The sequence below is a fragment of the Arachis stenosperma genome, chromosome 10, assembly GCF_014773155.1.
Source record: "Arachis stenosperma cultivar V10309 chromosome 10, arast.V10309.gnm1.PFL2, whole genome shotgun sequence".
NCBI lineage: Eukaryota > Viridiplantae > Streptophyta > Magnoliopsida > Fabales > Fabaceae > Arachis > Arachis stenosperma.
In genome coordinates, this window is record NC_080386.1 from 108,937,474 (window position 1) to 108,954,728 (window position 17,255).

Genomic DNA, 17,255 nt, shown 5'->3' on the forward strand with positions numbered 1-17,255 from the left:
CACTCTCCTCTGTTGATCATCCCCATTCGGATTTACCACATTGGCATTAGCATTATTATTTGCCATAGTGGATTCTGCAGCCTTGCAAAGTCTTGCTTGTTGTAAACGCCGCCTGAAAGTCCTTTCAGGTTCAGGATCAAAGCCTAAAAGATGTTCTTTGTCTCTGTTCCTACGCATAAACAAACAAAACACAAGAAAGAATGGGAATCTCTACGTCAGAGTGTAGAGATTTCCCAGTGAGGTAACCTGTGTAAAGAGATAAAAATATTGAATAAAATAAATAGAAGAATAATAAATAAACAACACCAAACTTAATTTCAGAAATTAAGAGAAATATTGGTCCTATTTATTAATTTAAAAAAAATTTAATTTTTAAATATATTTTTTTGAAGGTTAAAAATAGAAATAAAATAAAACTATAAAAAAATAACGAAAAGAAACAGAATGAAAATAAAAGAAAATAAAACTAAGAAGAAAAAAATGGACGCAGGTTTTAAAAACAAAATTCAAACATTAAATGAAAAAAAATTAAAATGGGGGATACGGGTGCTAACGAAAGACAAGGAAATTTAAAAAAAATTAATTAAAATTGAAATTAAAACGCCAAATCTAAACAATCAAACAACTAATAGTTGTTAATCACAGTCAATCCCCGGCAACGGCGCCAAAAACTTGGTGCGGAATTTATAACCCACACTTACTAACCGGCAAGTGCACCGGATCGTACCAAGTAATACCTTACGTGAGTAAGGGTTGATCCCACGAAGATTGATGGATTAAGCAATAATAGTATTTGATAGGATTAGTTAGGCAAGCAGAAAAGAGTATTTTGGTATTCAAAGAGCATTAAACACAGACAAATAAATAAGTTGGAAATAATATAATGAGAAGATAGTTGAGGTTTCAGAGTTATCTATTTTTCCGGATTAATTTTTATTACTAACTAATTTAATCATGCAAGATATAATTTCATGGCAAACTATATGTGACTAGGCCCTAATTCCTTAGACCTTCCTAGTCTCCTCTAAAATTCATTAACTGCCAATTTCTTGGTCAGTTAATTCCAATTAGAGGGTAAAAATCAATTTTCAGTTTATATGCCACAAAAATTCTAATTACCCAAAAATAAGGGGATTATATGTCACGTATCCCATTAAATCCAAATAATTAAAATTTAGGATAATATGTTTCCAAGCTGTTGTTCAAGTAAAGAGCTTTTCCAAGTTTTACAAGAACTCAATTAGAACATGGGTCATACTTCCGTTCCACCCATATTCATAAAATAAAGAGCGAAAACAATTATTGAAATATAAATCAAAGCATGGAATAAATTAGAAAGATCAAACGAATTAATCCATTACAAATAGACAGAGCTCCTAACCTTAACAATGGAGGATTAGTTGCTCATGGTTCAAAGAAGAAAAATAAGGGTTCTGGTAACAATCTGATACCTGCCTAAATGTACAGAGTTTCTATTTATTACTAATCCTAATAGGTTTAAAATAAAAAATTAAAAATAATATCTTTTCCTAAAAGATAAGATTTGAATTTAAATTCGAATTAATTAACAGATCTTCAGTTGATGGTTGGGGACCACTTGATTTGTCCATTCTGCAGCTTCTAATTTGTGTTTTCTGGGCTGGAAAGTGGGTCAAAACAGCCCACAATTCGTAACCAGCGTCATTTGTATTTTTGCAGATCGCGCATGTGACGCGTCCGCATCGTCCACGCGATCGCGTCATTTGTGCAGATTCCAGTCCATGCGTTTGCGTCAGGCACGCGATCGCGTCATTGCGATTTCTCCATTCCGCGCGGTCGCGTGAGCCACGCGTCCGCGTCGGTCTTCGCTGGTCATCTTTTTGGTTTCTTCTTTTTCTCTGCAGAAACTTCATCAAATCCCTCCGTATGCTACCTAAAATAAATAAAATTGCACAAAACTCAAAATAGCATCCATAGTGGCTAAAATATAATTAATTCTAAATTAAACTCAACAATTTAGATGCAAATTCACTAGGAAAAGATACATAAGATGCTCACGCATCATGTATAACTACTTTTTTCTATTCTGTTATTGTAGATGGTCAACCTAAAGGTTTTTTTAAACCTACAAGACGTCTCCGACAAAGGGATCCTCTTTTGCCCTATCTTTTCATTCTTTGCACAGTGGGACTCTCCCATTTGCTACACAGAAGAGAACAAAATAATGATATTGTCGGAATCAGATTAAACAATAATTGCCCTACTATTACGCATTTATTTTTTGCAGATGACTCTATAATTTTCAGCAAAGCAAATTCTCAGGCATGCCAAAATATAATGCAGGTGTTGAATGACTACAGCAGTATAAGTAGACAGGAGGTGAACCTGAATAAATCTGTTGTGTTTTTTAGTCGAATACTTCACAATCAGAAAGGGAAACCTTTGCAACCATTCTTCAAGTTCTGAATATTAGTGCTCAAAATAAATATCTGGGTTTATCAACAACAATCCAGAAATAAAAATAAGCAACATTTGCTTTTATCAAAGATAAAGTTACAAAAAATTACAGCACTGGAAAAGATTGTTACTATCAGTTAGTGGTCGTGAAGTTCTAATTAAATCTGTGGGTACGGCTATCCTGATATATACTTTGGGGGTGCTTTAAACTACCTGAAACTTTTATAGACAAAATTCAAAGATTGCTTATGCAATTTTGGTGGGAGCAGAAACAAGGAGAAAAAAGACTTTACTAGATTAAGTGGGACACACTGTGTAGACCAAAAAATTAAGGAGGATTGGAATTTAAGGAACTAAAAATTTTTAATCTTGTCATGCTAGGAAAATAGGGATAGTGGTTGATGACTAGACCAAATTTCCTAGTGACTAAAGTATTCAGAAGCAGGCATTTTAGACATTCTTCATTTCTAAAAGCTGATGTTGGCTACAATCCGTCATGGACTTGGAGGAGTCTGTTAGAAGGGCGAAAGATTCTGGAAAAAGGAGTATTTTAGGAGATTGGGAGGAGATCAGCAGTAAAGATTTTGGAAGATTATTGGGTTAGAAGACAATGACTATTGATATTGAGACAGAATCAGGAGCCTAATCCAATCTTAATTTGGGTCTCTCAACTCATCACTGAAAAAGATAATTGAAATACACCTCTTATTACTAGTAACTTTACACCAGAAATTACACAAGAAATACTTCAAATAAGCATTAAAGAAGAAGATAAATTGATTTGGTACAAGGAAAAAGGGGGTTCTTAGTTTGTAAGGTCAGGATATGAGGTATGCTTTAATTTTTTTTTTCACCTGCCACTCGAAAGTCTTCCACCAATTTTCAAAGACAAAAATCTATGGAACTTGATTTGGGATCTTGACTATCCAGCTAAGGTTAAGGTCTTTGCCTGGAAAGCTCTCCACAATGGCTTTTCGGTGAGGCACCGACTGCACGCCCGCATTCAAGCTATTCCTTTGATATGCTCAAGATGTGAAATGGAGGATGAAATTTTGACCTATTGCTTGCTTACCTATAATCACTCGCGGCAAGTGTGAAATTACATGGGCTCTTGTTCAGCAGTCTGAATAGAGTTGATGGGGAGGATAGTTTTTGCAATTGGTGGAAGAAGATGCAGTTAAAGATAAAGTAAGAGGGTTCTAATAAGAAGTATCGAAGTCTTCCTGCGATGGTACTATGGAGAATTTAGATGTCTAGAAACAAATGGCATTTTAATAGCAAAAGAAGTGAATCGACTGCTATTTAAAAGAGGCATAAAACATGAATGAAAAATATTTCCTTAAGACAATTTATTATTAGGTTTTTTATTTTATTTTCTTTTAAATTATTCTATTTTTTATGGGTTAATTCTCACCTTATTCTTGCTACAGCTCTGAAATGGACTAATATTGTTTTATTGCAATTTTTCATTAATAAAATTTTATATCTTAAAAAAATGTAAAAGAATTTCATATGGACAACTAGTGGTATATATATATATATTAATAGAAATAAATAATTTTTAAATTTATTATTTAAAAATTATTTAAATGTATAAATTTAATTAGATAATGTTGTAAAACAGTTTTTTAATATTATGAGTATATTAAATTTAAATTCTTTAAATAATACATATTTAAATACATTAATAGGGAAATATATGCACAAATCTTAAAAAAAAGTCAACCTTAATTTGAAGGGTTATGAAATTAAACCTAAATTCAAAAGTTACTTCAAAGAAACTAAAATTTTAGCCAATTGAGCCTAAGAAAATGTTATTTACATGTGCAAATGATGATTATTTGTTATTATTATTAGAACAGAAGGCATTGAAAAAGAAGCAGAAAACGGTGGCATATCAAAATAATAATTGGCCCCATATGATTCATTATAAGATGTAACTCTTTGATTTGACGAGCATAATTTCGACATGAATAACAATGCAAGAATTCCGGGTCGTTTTATTCTTCTTTATATGCAGCAGGGAGGTGCATCAAAGTTATAACAGCTTATAAAAAGAAAAGAAAACAATAGAAAATAATGTGAATCGTTGAAGCAACTCTCAGACAGAATCACTTCTGCATATGTTTGTCATGCACTTCCCCTCCCCTTGCACCGTTAAACAAAGTGAAAAAAAAAAACTAAATAAAATTATATAATGTTTGAGATAGAGTCCCAATTTAAAATTATAGAAAATCATAACTTGTTTTATTTATTTTTTGAATGTATTAATTTTTTCATTTTGTATTTTTTAATTATTATTAAAATAAATAATTTTAAATATAATAAATATATAATTATAGATGTGTTATATATATAAAATTATGAAGATTAAATTAAATAATATAATTTTGTAGGTAATTTACATTATTAAAATGTTTGTCCATCAATTTTATTTAGATGTTCTAATTCCATTTTGTATACACGTTCGTTATTTTTAAATTTATGTAAATCGTATTAGAGAAGTTTGATTTGTAAATTTATACATAAATCAAACTAGACAAATTTGATTTATAATCGAAAGCTTAAAAAAAGTAAATCGAAGTGACCCACATCGATTTACTTGTAGAGGAGTTTTTGTTTCCTAACCTACTAAATTGATGCTATATAAATCGATTTAAAGGAAGAGCAAGATCTAAGTAAATCGAATCAATATAATATCAGTTATCAAATCTAAGTGATTATGATGAAAAACATTGAATCTAGGGGTGAACATGGATCGGCTAATATTCGTAGATCTACTGTATTTATCTGCATCGATTTTATAAATTGTGGATAAGATCCGATCCACACTATCATCGAATTGGACAAGACTTGATCTGCACTCTAAAATGATCGGATCGCATATATTATGCTTGTATTCACAGATTCAATCCGCAGATTTACACTTAATAAATAAATAATCAAATATATATAGTTAAATTAGTGTTTTAGAAAGAAACCCCGAATTCCCCTTTAGAAACGGCTATCTATCTAACTCCTTCTTCTCACTTCTCAGCTCATCTTCTCATCATTGACCCACCACCGCCGTTCCTCCTCAGTGCTGCCACATTGTGTAACACCTTATTACACAGAGATTTACACCTAGGATGTAAAATAGAGGTGGCGTAGTATTACGACCTCTAAAATAAAAATTACACATATTAATTCCCAAGGTTTTACATCGACAGACAAATCAGTCCCCAGTTTATTTCTGGCAAAGTAATTACCCAAATAAGTCCGCAAGAATTTTAAAAACAGACATTTTAGTCTCTAAAAAAAATTAATATACAGATCAATCCCCAACATTTTTTTCTATCAGACATAACAGTCCTCTATCCAAAAAATAATAATAATAATAATAATAATAATAATATATTATTATATTATTATTATTATTATTATTATTATTATTATTATTATTATTATTATTATTTTTAAAATGGCAACAACATTTTGTATATTTTTTATTTTTTTAATTGATGAAAAAAAAAACGTTAGTGACGTTTTGTGCAAAACATCAGTGACGTTTTGTTAAAGACGATAGTGACATGGATGAGAAAACGACAATGGTGTTTTTTGTGGCTATCAAAAATTCTCACAATAGCATCAAACACAGTTTTTTGGACATTTTCATGGATTACACCTATTTTGGGCCCACTATTAAAAATAAAAATTCCATGAGAGAGGTGTTATGCAAAATAAAATGAGGATATTTGAACCAAGTTGGGTTGGTCTAGTGGTTAGCTCACTAGTCTGCTTAAGCAAGTGTCGGGAGTTCGGATCCCGCCTTGTGCATGCAGCAACCCATTGACCAACGGCAAACCCTTAAATGGAGCTCAGTACTCGCCGGATTAGGAGATTCCGTGGAAAACAAAAAAAAATGAGGATATTTGTATAATATAAATAGACAAATATTTTAGCAAATGTAAATGACCTTAATTTTGTATTGGAAAAGTATATGGAACCAAGAGCTTACCAACTAAAAACTAAACAAAACCACATTAATTTATATTAATAATTAATTAATTTTAAATATTTTAAATTTAAAATTTAAAAAATTTAAAATTAATTAAGTAAACCTAATTAAAACCTATAAAAACCTTTCTCTTCTCTCTCACATTAACCTACCCACCTCCAACAATCACACACACAGATCACTCTCTCTCACCGTCAGGCCCTCTCCGCCTCCCCATCGTGACCCACTCCTCTTCTATCACCGACATCTGGCTCGTCGTATTCGCCACCGTCGACAAGAACCGCTTCCCTTTCATGAACCAGATGTGTTATCGGAGCCGCCGTTGCAGTTGGAGTTGAACTTGTTCAACCTGGGCCACGACAGCCTCATGTGGACGTCCTTCAACTACGGCGGGCACACCGTGTTTCCGGAAGAGGACAAGGCCTGGATCGACCAAGTCCAGCAGAGGATTCCCAACTTGGAGTCGTACCACGTGGCCTATGACACCAACGTCCACCAGGCAGACGATCTCATCAAGATTGAAATGGAGGAGGAGGAGTGCAAGAAGGTGAGCGACTCCAGGTTCTCCAAGTGCCAGCTGGCACACAAAAGCTATACTAGGCGCACACCACTGCACCAGCAACAATATTAAACATTGTTTTTACCACATTCATTAAAGGGATAACAGTCACGTTTCACGTTTGTAGTTGATGATTAAAGAGACTGCAAATTACACCCTTGATCTTAATTAAAAGAAGTCCTTGAACAATTACAAAAATATAAAAAAACATTCATTTAATATGAAAAAAATTTTAATATTTAACAAAAGAAATATTCAGTTATATTTTAGCAAAAATAATTAAATATATATAAAATTTAAAAAAATTATGAAATTTTAAAAAAATAGAGACATTCACATTTGTAATACAAAAAAATTCGAAAAATATATAAAAGAACATTTATTTAGTATAAAAAAAAAACATTCTAATACTTAGTAGAAGGAACATCTATATATATTAAGTTATAAAAATTTTGAATTCATCTAAAAGTATTTGGCTAGTTTTTTACTAATATCTTTTAGTTCCTAGCATTGTTCTTTTGTATTATTACCTGTATAGTATTATTAGTAAAATTAAAGTGAATCGACTCCATCTATAAAACAACATTCAGTTAAAGCTAAACTTTGTTGTGTTGACTGTAGCAGTGAAATTGTGCAGAGAGAGAAAAACAAAAATGAAAAAAAGACAATAACAGAAAACAGAGAAAGGTAGTGTTGAAAAGAGTACTTTTCTTTTTCTTATTTTATGGAGAAACAAAAAAGTGAGGGTCCAAGTCTTGAAGATCCAAAATCACTTGCATTGCCTTCAAAACTCTCTCTCTCTCTCTCTCTCTCTCTCTCTCTCTCTCTCTCTCTCTCTCTCTCTCTCTCTGTGTTCCTTTTCAGGCTCCATCTTCATTCTTCATGTGTTGCAATTCGTCAAAAGACACACAACAAACATTGAAAATGAACCCTGTTCCTATGATTCTCTCCATGTTCCTGATCCTCCTTCTTCACCGTGCAGTTGCACAAGCACAACACCACCCTCCTTTTCATCCTCCTGCACCCGCACCTGCACCTGCACCTGTTCCTGTTTCTCAACCCATTGCTCCACTTTCCACCTCCAATCCCATCCCTGCAGCTCTCTCTCCTGGTAACTCTGCTTCCTCTGTTTTTGGATCTTATGTCTTTCCCTCAAGACTTGTTAACAATATTTTCACCTCTCTGTTCATTAGGATTTCAGGTTGGGGAACAACAACAGCACCGAAAAGGTTCACACAACAAAACGGTGGTTATATCTGTGGCCGTAGCCACCGGTGCAGTTGGTGCAGTTATTCTCGCTTTGCTATGCTTCTGGATTTGCCATACCAAGCGTCCCTCAAAATCAAACAAGAAGAATCAAAGTCTTCACATCTCAGGTACTTATAATATATTTTCTTTTAAACCTAAGTTTTGAATTAAATTGAATATTCAATTGCTTATCTCTTTAGTACTAATGGCTGCAAGATACAGTGGAGAAAGGGCTCATAGGAATGAAGACGATTGGTATGAAAGGTTGTGCTCCAATCATTGATTATAAACAAATAGAGAAAAGCACGAATAATTTTGACGAAAGTAACATCTTGGGTGAAGGAGGTTTTGGATGTGTTTACAAGGCTCGTTTGGATGATAATCTTGTTGTTGCTGTTAAGAAGCTACACTGTCAAACTCAAAATGCTGAGAGAGAATTCGAGGTATCTATCTAATCTTTTTCTTTAACTCTTATGCTTCTTTCTTTTCTTTTTCAAATTTGAAACTTGCGTGACATGAATATATACAGAATGAGGTCCAATTATTGAGCAAAATTCAGCATCCCAATATAATTCCTCTGCTGGCTTGTAGCATTAATGGGGACACCAGGTTCATCGTTTATCAGTTGATGCAAAATGGATCCTTAGAAGCTCACTTACATGGTAACAATCAAATTTTAAAGTACCATACATATATTTTTTGATATTGAAAATCAATTTTTGGAGATTTCTAATATCCTTCTTTTCTAAGTGAACCAAAAAGGTTTTTCGATAGTTATAATTAGAAATTAGAATTCTAGCTATATGAATAATGTTTCTAAGAGATTATCTTCGTTCTACTGATATCTTTATTTTCCACCAAACAAAAAATGACGATGAAGGACCTACTAGAGGGTCTGCATTGACTTGGAACATGAGGATGAAGATTGCTCTTGACACGGCAAGGTTATTAATTAATCAATTAATTAATTATAGGTTAATTAATTAGCAGCATGTTAACAAAACTACTATTGATTAACTGTGAACAGAGGATTAGAATATCTGCATGAGCATTGTCACCCTCCTGTCATCCATAGAGATATGAAATCTTCCAATATTCTTTTGGATGCAAACTTCAATGCTAAGGTAAAAACACATAGCAAAAATGTAACTGCTATTTATAAGGAAAAAAAAAAAAAGAGATTTCCTTTTTTCATATTACTTTATCATATCATTTATTGCAACAACTAATGTGTTCTCATTTCTCAATACACAACCGCTGGTGGTGGATTGATTCAGCTATCTGATTTTGGGCTTGCCATAACTGATGGGTCCCAAAGCAAGAAGAACATTAAGCTTTCAGGCACATTGGGGTACGTAGCCCCAGAGTACCTTTTAGATGGTATGTTATTATGCCAAAACAAACTCTTCATTTCACTGCATATGCATTTCTCTGACTCTGACATCTTTGATCCACTGCGTTAGTTTTATTTTGGAGCTTTGTGGTGTTTTTTATTCTATTATGAATTATGCCATATGAGTTTAGAGTTGGTTTGAAACATTTTGCTACTGTTGGTCATGTACCTGCCCAACTGACATGACATGTCATCTAAGGATTTAATTAATTTGACTTTGTTGTTAGTTACCTTACAATAATCTCATATGCTTTGTTTTCTCTGGTTACTTCTCCTTGTTGATGTAAACTAACATCCGAATTGTACCACTCACAGTATTAATGATTAAATTAATGTATAATTAATTCTCAATGTTAATAATATCCTGGATCTACACATGAGGAGCGTGCAACTGAATTATTTATTTGGTTCATGATACCAAGTGTTTTAGAGATATGAAACTTGAATAATAGAAAACATAAAATTTTAAAGTTTTTAATACATTAAATGAATTCATAACGTATTGAAAAAGTCAAAACTTCTTATTTTAACTTTCTTAGAGGCTCATCATTTTCTTACTAAATAATCCATCCATTTCCTATTAAGGTAAAATATATTTTTTATTTTTAATATTTATAATTTTATTCAATTTTGTTATTAAAATTTTTAATTTGTGCCAAAATTATCTCTACGTTAACTCCACCTAAATCTCATGAACAAAATTAAAAACATTCAGAGATAATTTTAACACAAATAAAAAATATTAGTGACAAAATTGAATGAATAAAAAATATTAAGATAAAATTGAATTAAATTAAAAATTAAGTGTATTTTTGAAAAAATATCACAAAAATTAGAGACAAAAAACATACTTTACCTATTAGATTAAGTGTCTCTTTTCATTTTTATTTTTGTTGCAAATTAAGTGTCATTTTCTAATTCCATGAAGTCATTAATTAACTTTTACATATTATATTCTCTATTTAATATAAAAAGAGAAACTTACAAGAGTAAAGAATTAGTAGAGAGAGAAAAAAAATACTAGGAGTATTTTTGTCTTTCTCTTTTAATTGCTTATATTTTTAATAAAATTTAATGATTGTCTTAATACCTGCATAAAACTAAAAAGAGACCGTCTAATATAAAACAGAGTAAAAACTATATTTCACTCAAATTTTAAGTCTTCATTTATTAAATCTTATATTAATCATTTAGATTTAAATGAGTGATTTTATAAAAATAAAAAAAAATTGTTAATTTATTTGTTAGTTCTAATAGTAAGTGATATTTATGTATTGATAGGAAAATTGACAGATAAAAGCGATGTGTATGCATTTGGGGTTGTACTTCTTGAACTTCTGTTAGGAAGGAAGCCTGTGGAGAAACTGGCACCAGCTCAATGCCAATCTATTGTCACATGGGTATGTTATGTATGCTACCTGCTTTTATTCATTTAATTTATTAACCCCACACACCGCGCGTACGTGTATAAATAACCATATGAATGAATTTATAGAGTTTTATTAGGTAGACAATATTTTTTGTGAACAAAAGGAATAATAAGTTCTAGAATTAACCTAATAAAATAAAAAAGTATTCTATCTCCAGATTACCTTCTAAATTCTAACATTAGCATAACTATTTACACATCTAATGAGTTGAGTAAACCGAATCAAAAGGAATAATTTTCATCCAACTAAAAATCAACATAATCATCTACATACCTATTAAATTGAACATTTGATATATCCATTATTCACATCGTTTAGTATTCTCATTGTGTCTCTATATTTTTTCGAATTTATAGGCGATGCCGGCACTCACAGACAGATCCAAACTTAGGAACATTGTGGATCCAGTGATCAAAGATACAATGGATGTCAAGCACTTATATCAGGTTGCTGCTGTTGCTGTTCTCTGTGTTCAGCCTGAGCCAAGTTACCGTCCTCTAATCACTGATGTTCTTCATTCACTTGTCCCTCTTGTTCCCATTCATCTTGGAGGAACACTCAGATCTCATTGAATTCAACCACATTTTGCTTTCTTAATAACAGATTAATGTATACATTGTATATATAAATATACAAAGAGATAAAAGGTTCTGTTGATATAAATGAACGATTCCATCACATTTATTGCGAGAATGCTTCAATTATATGAACTCATTGGCAACCGACACAGCAAATAAGTGTGTTGTTACATGTTAGCGTCATAATTAAGTTAAACTAACAAACCGTATTTTTCTCCGAAGCTTCTTCTTAAAGAAAGTACTTTATAGTTTGTCACGGATTAGCAATATTACAAGTTAAGAGGAACCATTATTTATCGAAATGGATATCCTTAATGTTTTCATTGTCATGTGTTTGCGGCTACAATCACAATTATATATCAGGAGATTGTGATATTAGAATTTAGAAGGATGCATGAGTAAACCCTTTTTCCTTAATTTAAATTTTAGATAAAGTATATTTTTTATTTTTAAAATTTGTTAAAATTCTTAAAAATATTTTTAATTTTTATTTTATTTCAATTTTATTTTTATAATTTTTTATTTACATTAAATATATCCATAATAGCTAAATTTTTAAAAAATTTAAAACTAATTTAACAAAAATATATGACAATTATATCTAATTTGCTTATGTTAAAGATTGTTCTTGTGAAATTGTTGCTGAATTAGTCTTGAAGTTTTTGAAAAATTAGTCGTCAGGAATATATTTGATGTAAATCAAAAATTTTTAAAAAATAATTGAAATAAAATAAAACTTTGAGATATTTTTAATATTTTAAACTAATTTTAAAATAAAAAATATATCTTACCCTTAAATTTTTAATTTTATTTTAAATTTTATTTTTAGAGTACTTAATAGACAAACTATCAATTATTTTGATGAATTTTTTTATTATAATTACAACTTGGCTATTTACATTTTTTGTCAGAATTTACATAAATCCGAGTTTCTGGACATGACATAAAAATTTTTTTTTCTTTTTGTCAGAGACATAATTGTTACGGTGCAAATTATTCATCAAAATGTCGGGGTTTCGATTTTTTTTTTCAGGGTCCGAATTGGGCCACAAAATGTTGGTGTTCATTTTTAACTTCTTGTAACAAAACGTTTCTCATTTTTATTTTCTAGTTTTCTGATGTGGCTGCAAGTCTTATTCCTTCTGTATACTGGGCATGAGAAGCCCACTTACAATGTATAGAAGGCCGTCTGGTTAATATTGGATTGAGTCAATATTTTTTTATTTATATACATAATAGGATTCCTCGAGAAATAATTTCCTAACCATGTTTTTATTTTTTGGAAAAGGGTTTTTTTATATGATTGATGACTAAACTCAAAAGACATACCTTGACCCAAAAAAAAAAAAAAAAAACTCAAAAGACATACAAAATTGTATTCAAAACAGCATTCATGGTCATCTGGGATTGGAAAGGGAAGTTTATTTTAGGCTCTGCAACAAAGATCAGAACAAATTCCAGTTTAGCTGAGGAAGCTTAAGGTGGTATTTGTTTTTTAGGGTTGGCACGAAGACTAAAAAAATTGTGACCGAGTATTATATTTGCTTACTAGAAATTAGAATTAAAATTTTAATTTTGAGATACAATATTTCAGTATTTTTAGATCGTGTTTGGTTTGAGAGACATAGAGACTGGAACATAAATACAATGATATACGTTCATTGTTTATTTACTGAGACACGAATTTTTAACAGATACAGATAGACACGTAAGTATACAAATACACAAAATTTTTGTACTGGATCAAAGTGGAGCACAAATTTTTAGATATACACATTTTTTATTTTTTTCAATTATGTCCTTTAAAGATCTTCTTTCTTCTTTCATTTTTCACACTTTTATCTCTCTTTGTATCAGATTTTCTTCCTTTTCTTTCTCACACCTAAAAATATTATTGTTGAGTTATTGTAATGGTATGGTTAATTACGAATATGAAATAATTATTTTTTATAAATTTATTGAAATTTTACGATACTCTGATTTGCATATTTAAAAGTAGTCTTACCACAGATGTATACGCTTAAATAACTTTGCATAAAAACTCATTTTTTAATTTTAGTCATTAGCAACTTTTACACGTTTTATTATAGCTTGATTAAAAAATACATGGGGCCTACTATTTCTGAAACTACCACTTTTTTATATTCTCATAAAACTGTTGCCTGAATATACATTTTTATGTTGTACAAGTGTCCTATTTTTATACAAGACATGTAATCTTTATACATGTAGAAAGAATCTTTTATCTTCACAGTAGCAATGCCCTTTTCTTTATTTTTTTTTTGTCTTTATCCCAAGTTAGATAAAGAAGGTTTTTCCATGGAATTGGTTTTTAAGTCAGGAGTTCTCTTCCATATTAATGTACTTTTTTGCCTATTCTTGTACTTCATACAAAGAGGTCAAATGTCACTTTGATATGGATTGAGAGAATGACCCTTCTTTGAGGTCATTAACTAACTCCATTCTTACTACTTCTGGAGGTAAATTCTGAATTTTCAAACAAATTTTGTTAAATCTTTCTATATAAGCTCAGAGTGTTTTTCCAACCTCTTGTTTGACCCATAGGAGATTTGGAGCATGCTTGACTTTATCTTTTTGAATGGATAATTGGGTGAGAAAATTTCTTGCGAGATCGTTAAAACAAGTCACCGGCCTAGGTGATAAACTATCAAACTACTTCATTGCCGTTTAAGTTAATATTGTTGGGAAAGTTTTACAACGTGTTGCATTGGACACATCAGCCAAATACATCCGACTTTTAACATTATTGAGATGATGTCTTAGGTTAGTTGTTTCATCGTAGAGATTTATGTCGGGACTTTTAAAGTTCCTTAAAATCCTAGCCCGCATGATCTTTTCTATGAATGGATCTTCTCCACCAAAAAGACTTTCCTCCCAATCTGCATGATCACTCTGATTTCATAGGTCGTCTTTTAATTTCAGAAGTTTTTCTTCTAGTTCTCTTCGACGTCGTATTTCTTGTTGCAGGTCTTTTTCAGCTTCTTGTTGTCCTTCTATCTCCTACTTAAGAAACTCCAGTCGGCCATGATGCTTGTGTACGAGTCCCATGATTTTTGTGGGGGTGCGGAGGCTCCTCATTCTCGGATAGATGTACCTCTGGATTGATTCGCCTGAACTAGGAATTTTTTGACGTTCCTTCCCCGTTAGGGTCACTTGTTCTCTTCGGTCATGAAGGTATCATGAGTGCTCAGTGGTCATTATGGTGCTCTAGTTTAGATTCGGATGCCGTATGTTTGTCCTCAAACTAATCGTCTGTCATGATTGGATGTAGACTTCCAAGTCCCCGACAACGGTGCCAATGTTCCGATGGTTACCTGAAATTGAGTTGCTTTTAGGCCTGAACGTAAAATTTAGACTCCTTTTTAGGTAGTATTCGACTTCTTCTAGTGTCGAGGTGCTGCCATCCGAGTTTTTCGTGAGGAGGTGGGGATGATACCTGTAAAAAATTTCGATACTTAAATTAGTAAGGATTTAAGCAGGTTTTTAATATATTGGGTTCTGAATATACCTGAGAGTGTCACTGTTTTATAGTAGAATAGATAATCACTTTTTAGTGTAGTTTCATCTTTGATGGTGAATAACCATTCTCTTTCTCTAGAGAAATTTATTAAGATCTCTCTTTTAAATAAATAGGAGGTATCTTAGAAATTAATTACTTATTAAAATAAGTATGATTGTATTGTCGTCGCTGTGTCTAACCTTTATAAGATTGGGTAGATATTGATGAGGTCAAATATCTTGATTGAACCTTGATTCATTTTAATCCTGATTATATATTTTGTAGCAGGATATGAACACTTATCTTAAACACTCATGTGTTATGTTATTTCTCATTCCAATCTCCACCTTGTCTCGTTCCAAATAGAATTAGTGATTACGGTTTTTCTCTTTATAAATTTATACAGCATGAAACAAGGGTTACTAAATTAGTGGAGTAGGTTCTTCACACATACACATTCGGAGTTGTGAGATGAGATGACCATTATCCATACTCTTTCTATATCCAAATAAAAACAAGTGAGTTTTATCTAAATTCACTCCAAAAATATATTAATTATTGAAAAATCCAACCCAAATAAAGTGGGTAGGATATATTGATTAATTGTCATTCTTAAGTCAAGTCAAAATAAAATTAAAATTGTACTAAATTAATGTAATTTAAAAAAAAATCAAAATTAGTTTAACAAAAATTAATGTGTTTGGTTTTGCTTCAGAATCAAAGTAAACTATTTTGATTTTTGAATGACAATGAATTGATTAAAAATCAAGCAAACCTAACGTGACTGCTTGCTAGTCCCACGTGGACACATACTCTAGCCACCATGCGTCAACAGCCTACTGGCCCTAGTCCAATCACCAACAAATTTCTGAGCAACCGTTCGTTGAACAATATTGGCTAAATTGATTTGAAATAAACATTTATATATAAACTGGTTAAAAATAATATTTTTATATGTTAAGTTTTTTTATAAATTAGTACACTATATTATAAACTAATTTAAAACCAATTTGTTACCTTGAAAAATGATTTAGTGCACTTTTCAAACCATTTATAATGATATGCTACAATTTTCAGTTTTTTATTTTTATTTTTATTTATTTATTTATTTATTTATTATTTATTTTATTTTTTTTTTGTCGTGCTATCATTTTAGTTTAGTTTGTGGAAAACTAGATCATAAACACCAGTATTCAAAAGTCAAAACCAACCACCCTTGTTTTTGGTAAATCCAAACTAAGCCCATCAACAACAAAAAATTCATTAAATGTTTTGGCACACCTAAATATGGACATAGATCCTCTGGTCATTCAACACAGTTTTGTTCATCACTATACGAATTTGTTTGGTAAGATTATCTAATTATTTGATCAAAAGTTTTCCAACCAAAATAATTCGGGATTCGTTGAATTTATGGATTTTACCATCCGTGTAAAAATGTGATTGATCTTTAAGTTCACCTGTTGTAAATAGGATGGTATTAGAAGATTCTCCATGACCAAAAAATTGTTTGGATTTCTCTTTTCTCCTTTTCTTAAGCTTGATGCGTTGACATAGTCTACAAGATAATTATTTGTTGACATCCTTTTCATTGTTGGTCATCCATCAATTTCGTAACATATTATTACATGAATCCAGTTCCATGAAGACCAAAACAGTGTCTTGTACCATCCAATTAAAGAAACTTATAATCGGTCTTCAATCTCTATGATTCAACGTCCATATATAGTAGCAAATTGATCATGTTGTGGCGGGTACCACTCTCTTGGACAAAAAATAAATAAATAAATAATCAAGTCACATGCATCCTAACAATAATAGGTAATTTTCACACGACTTTCTTTCCTACCTACTAGTCCCTCAATTATCGCTCCTTAGTTCTCCTAATTATGTCAAAATTTATATTTGCCCGTTATCTAAATTAATTAAGATTTACTTGGGTAAAATACTAAAATTCTTACTTTGAAATAGTTTATAAAAATTAATTTTTTTAAAAAGTTATAGCATCTGTATTTAGTAAATTAAATTAAAAATTATTTTTAATAAATTTAAACAATAATAAATATGTTTGGTAAAATAATTTTTAAATTTTAA

The 17,255-nt window shown here is 31.1% G+C and overlaps 1 protein-coding gene across 2 annotated transcripts; it reads left to right on the plus strand.

Moving 5' to 3' along the window:
- The first annotated feature begins 7,844 nt into the window (after positions 1–7,844).
- Positions 7,845–11,801, plus strand: LOC130954866 (probable receptor-like protein kinase At1g80640). Of its 2 annotated transcripts, none has more exons than XM_057881648.1 (9): positions 7,845–8,103; positions 8,186–8,368; positions 8,457–8,683; positions 8,770–8,902; positions 9,121–9,184; positions 9,268–9,364; positions 9,518–9,620; positions 10,915–11,033; positions 11,420–11,801. In XM_057881648.1, exons 1-9 carry the CDS (start codon positions 7,875–7,877, stop codon positions 11,633–11,635), a joined length of 1,371 nt encoding a protein of 456 aa, XP_057737631.1. In that variant the 5' UTR covers positions 7,845–7,874; the 3' UTR covers positions 11,636–11,801. The 2 variants fall into 2 exon arrangements, with proteins under 2 accessions (XP_057737631.1, XP_057737632.1); XM_057881649.1 differs by having other exon boundaries at positions 8,463–8,683.
- The last annotated feature ends 5,454 nt before the right edge of the window (positions 11,802–17,255 follow it).